The following is a 4,638-nucleotide window of genomic DNA, read 5'->3' as shown; positions in this document are numbered from 1 at the left end:
TGATGCTCATGTTTTCAGAGGTCTCAGTGCATAGTTAGCTGATTCCACTGCCCTGGGACCATGGGGAGGCAGTTCATCATAGGGTAAGGGCCCAGCAGAGGAAATTCACTCAGTCTGTGATGGGATCAGAAAGCAAAAGAGAGGGAGATAAAAGGGTTTAGGAAGAACAAATTTCCAGACCATGATCCCAGTGACTTACTCCTCTAGCCACACTACACCTGCCAATAGTTACCACACAGTCCATTCAAAGTAGAGCAGATTAGGTTGCAGCTGTCATAATTCAATCATCTCATATCTGAATATTTCTGTATTAACCGGAGTTTTGAGTGGACAGCACATATACAAATCAGAATAATGAACGGTAAGTTGCTGACACAAATGAGTTGAAATAATTCTGTCTTATTATATTGGAGTCTGTAATTCAGACTCTATTTCAGGTAGTATCTGTTTTAGGTGATTAGGTGCACCAACATTTGGGGAATAAAAATTTGCTAGAAATATATCCTATTATTTGACTACTCCATTTACTAGTATGATGTTACCTTCTTTGTTCTAAGTCTTTTGCTTGAAATATGCTCTTTTAAAAAATATGAGATTATCTACTCCTGCTTATTTGGGGACTTCAATTGTATCAAGCTATATAAATTTTAATTCTTTTCACTTTCAGCCTTTGAAAGTAAATTGCCTTTGCCATATATATTTTGTTTTTAAATCTATTCTGCAATCCTTTGTATTTTTACTTGACAGTTAAGACCATTTAAATGTAATGTTATTACTGAGAGATGTTGATTAGTTCATGTCACTTTATTTCTTTTTTTTGTTTTTTTCACTTTATTTCTGATGATTAATTTGGTGCCATTTCTCATTTGTCGATTAATCTTCAAATGTAAACTCAGAATTTGTTTTACAAGTTTTTCTACACATAGTATTTATTCAAGTATTTTCTGTAGAGCCAACTTAGAAGTCATGAATTTGTTTAGTTTCTGCTTATTTTATTTCTTATTTGATTCTAAATGATAGCCTTGTTGGATATAGTAGTCTGGATTGACAGTTATTTTCTTTTTTTAAATATGTTTTTGGATGTTGATAGACCTTTAATTCATTTATTTATATGTGGTGCTGAGAACCAAACCCAGTGCCTCACACATGCCGGGCAAGCACTCTACCACTGATCAACAAACCCAGTCCTCAGTTATTTTCTTTCTTGGCTTGAAACAGATAATTCTAAATCTTTCTGTGCTGAGAAATCAGAAGTAATTCTTATTGACTCCCCTGTAAATGTAAGATGATTTATTTTTTCTTAAGCCTTTTAAAATCCTATCCTTGCTGTGCATATTAGTCATTTCAATTACAATGTATGGTGAAAAGGTTCTTTTGTGATCTTGTCTATTTGGGGTTCTGAGTTCCTCCCATATTTAGATGTCCATCTCACTCTTAAGGTTTCAAAAAATGTCCTGTCATTATTACCCTGAAGAGGAATTACAGGCTATTAGCTTCTATCTCACAATATTCTTTAATTCCAGTGATTTTTAAATTTAAAGTTGGCCCAGAGTTCTTGTATGCTTTGATCATAGTTACGTATTTTCTTTTTTTATAATACTATATGGATATTCTAGACCAGTTGCTTTGTCTTCGAGATCTGTCATTCTGACTTTAGTAAGGTTTACTCTATTAGAGAGACTTTTGAGTGAACATTTTATTTAATTTATTGTGTCCTTCATTACTAAGTTCCTGCTAAGTTATTTTTCAGTATATCTATTTTCAAATTTCTTATTCATAGCCTGTATTTACTTCTTTAATTCATTCAGTTATTTTTCTGTGTTCTGTCAGAATTCATTGATCATTTTTATAATCATGCTTGTGAACTTTTATCTGGTATTTTATACACTACAATATCTTTGGAATCAGTTGCTGGTGAATTATGAAATTTGGGTGGTGTTACATTACCTTGTTTTTTCTTATTTCTTGTATTCCTTTGTTGAGTTTTATGCATCTATTTTTGTATGAATTTCTCTTCAAATCTTATTTGTGGACCATTTTAAGGCATAGCCTTCTCTTTCCAAAATATCCTAGATTGTTCTAGATTGAGAACTCTCATAGTGTGGTATCTATGGTCTTTGTGTTAATTCACTGTTTTTGCTGTAGGAGTAGGTGTCCATTAGTGGGACCCGAAGGCCCTTCCTCCAGTCATGCCTACTCAGAGCCTGTTTGTTAGTTTTGTTTTGTTTTGTTTTGTTTTTTCTTTTGTTCTTTTCTATTCTTTGTTTTTAAGTATCACAGAATGGGAGTGCTAGGGAAGAATAGGTTTAATTTAGATTATGTAGAGGGGAGTGACAGGAGGGGAAGTGGTATGGGGATAGGAAGGATAGTGGGTGAAACAGACATTATTATGTACATGTATGACTGCATAACTGATGTGATCCTACAATATATATAATCAGAAAAATGAGAAGTTATTCTCCATTTTTGTATGATTAACCAAAATGCACAAGTGCCTTTTACTGCCATGTATAACTAATTAGAACAAATACAAAATAAAAAAAATTACAGACTTATAAGTGTATTTAATTTGTGTGTGGAGCAGTAGGCACTATCTCTCATCTGGATTTAGCTTACCAGAAGATTCTCTACTCTGTGAAATTCTAGTGTTCACTTAGATTACCAGCACCAATCTGGAAGTTGGAGTAGCCTAAAACAGAAGTTGGTTGAAAAAGCTTTCTACTTCCCTTTTCACCAGCATAAGGTAAGATGAAATAGGAAGTACAGTTTTGTCTGGACAAACCAAATTGTTGCACTGCTGCGGTTGGGCATCTGCAGAGTTCTTAGAGGAAATTTCTGAAAATGAGGCTTAGCTCTAATAAGGGTTTTAGGAACTTTGTTGGGTGGTATCTGTTCTGGAGAGCACTCCCCTTAACTGTGAAATAGACTTGGATGGCTGAAAAATTAGTCTGGGGAAACCGGGCACACAGAGGATGTTCTTTGGAAGACCTGTCCTCATGTTACTGAATCTCTATGTTTCACTTGTTTCTACTTTCCAAGCAGGTATGCAGTGTGCTAATACCTTCTTCAGTGCCCCCATGACATCCTTGTTTCTGAGACTGTAGATGAGAGGATTAAGCATGGGTGTGACAATGGTATAGAAGGCAGACACTACCTTGTCCTGTTCAGGTGTGTGGAATGACAGGGGCAGCACATATGTGTAGAAGGCAGCCCCGTAGAAAATGCTTACCACAGTCAGGTGGGATGAACATGTTGTGAAGGCCTTTTTGCGGCCCTCGGCAGAGCGCATGCGGTGAATGGTGAACAAGATGAGAGCATAGGAAGTGGAGATGATAGAGATGGGAATGAGCAGCATGAGGACACAGCAGATGTACATCAGGGTTTCATACAAAGATGTGTCAGCACAGGCCAGTTTGAGAACTGCGGGAATCTCACAGAAAAAATGATTGATCTGGCGGGAACCACAGTAGGGTACATTCATGGTGATGGGTGTGAGCAGAAAGCCATCAAGTGAGCCCCCAAACCAGGCACCAGCAGCCAGCAAGACACACATCTTGCGGTTCATGAGAACTGGGTACCTAAGGGGATTACAGACAGCCACATAACGGTCATAGGCCATGAGGCCCAGCAAGAAGAATTCGGAACCAATCATGGTCAAGTACAAGAAGATCTGGATACCACAGGCCACAAAGGAAATGGTCTTCTCTGTAGAAACCATATCCACCAGGAGCTTTGGAACAGTGGTACAGATGAAAAGGGTATCCATGATGGACAGCTGGCTGAGCAGAAAGTACATGGGGGTGTGGAGGCGGGAGTCCACTTGAATCAAGAATATCATGACCAAATTTGCTGTTACGGCCACCACAAAAATAGCAAAGATGACTGTGAAAATGATCCCTGTCACATCACTGCTGATCAGAAGCCCCAGGAGGACAAAATCGGAGGTTGAAGTTCTATTTTCCATTCGCATTGATGATGGTAGCTCCAGGGAAACAGGGACACCCCAGGACCAGAAGGAAGGGCTGGAGGAAATAAATTCCGGATGGGGAAACCCACAGTGGAGGCAACTCTGTAGGGGTGGGAGCTGGGAGAAATTTTCCAGGGCAGGAACTGGAGAAAAACAACAAACAAATCAGCAAACTTATCATAAAGTGGCAGCCATGGCTCTATTTCTTGTTGGTGAACAGTCCTCAGGATGCTGCCTGTGTGCTGCTGTGTTCAGAGGATGGCAATGGTAGTCCATCACTCTCCCTGGAGTAGAGATTTGCCATGTTTGTTCTGCTCACTCTGCATTATTGTAAGTTTGTGTTTTACTTAAACAATAACAAAATCACTATAAAATTCACATCTATCTGCTTGTCCTTTCCCTTTCAGAAAGGTTCAAGAATTGTAATGACAGTGTGATATGATCCATAGAGTCAATAAAATCTAATCATAGACCCTAAAGCAAAAATGAATTCTAACATTAAATTAGATTGTCTCTCTACAAATCTCCCTCTGATTTATTTGTTCAAATTACTTAAAAAGTATCTCTCAGCTGTTACCTTTTGTGTCAGAAGGACCTTATGGTCAAAGCTCTAAAAGGTCTTGTCTTAGACTTCTTTTATTTAAATTACATTCCCATTTCTAAAGGAAAAT

At 37.8% G+C, this 4,638-nt stretch overlaps 1 protein-coding gene across 1 annotated transcript; it reads right to left on the bottom strand.

Annotated features, from left to right (window-relative positions):
- Positions 1–3,010: 3,010 nt before the first annotated feature.
- LOC124991502 (olfactory receptor 2T11) lies at positions 3,011–3,970 on the bottom strand. Its single transcript, XM_047562181.1, has one exon. It carries the CDS (start codon positions 3,968–3,970, stop codon positions 3,011–3,013), a length of 960 nt encoding a protein of 319 aa, XP_047418137.1.
- Between the last annotated feature and the right edge of the window lie 668 nt (positions 3,971–4,638).

Source organism: Sciurus carolinensis, chromosome 8, assembly GCF_902686445.1.
Source record: "Sciurus carolinensis chromosome 8, mSciCar1.2, whole genome shotgun sequence".
Classification (NCBI taxonomy): domain Eukaryota; kingdom Metazoa; phylum Chordata; class Mammalia; order Rodentia; family Sciuridae; genus Sciurus; species Sciurus carolinensis.
The sequence above is the reverse complement of the archived record's forward strand: the minus strand, read 5'-3'. Positions and strand labels throughout refer to the sequence as shown.

Coding starts and splice junctions, on each gene's coding strand:
- LOC124991502 (XM_047562181.1), bottom strand. CDS start 3,970: ATGCGAATGGAAAATAGAACTTCAACCTCCGATTTTGTCCTCCTGGGG.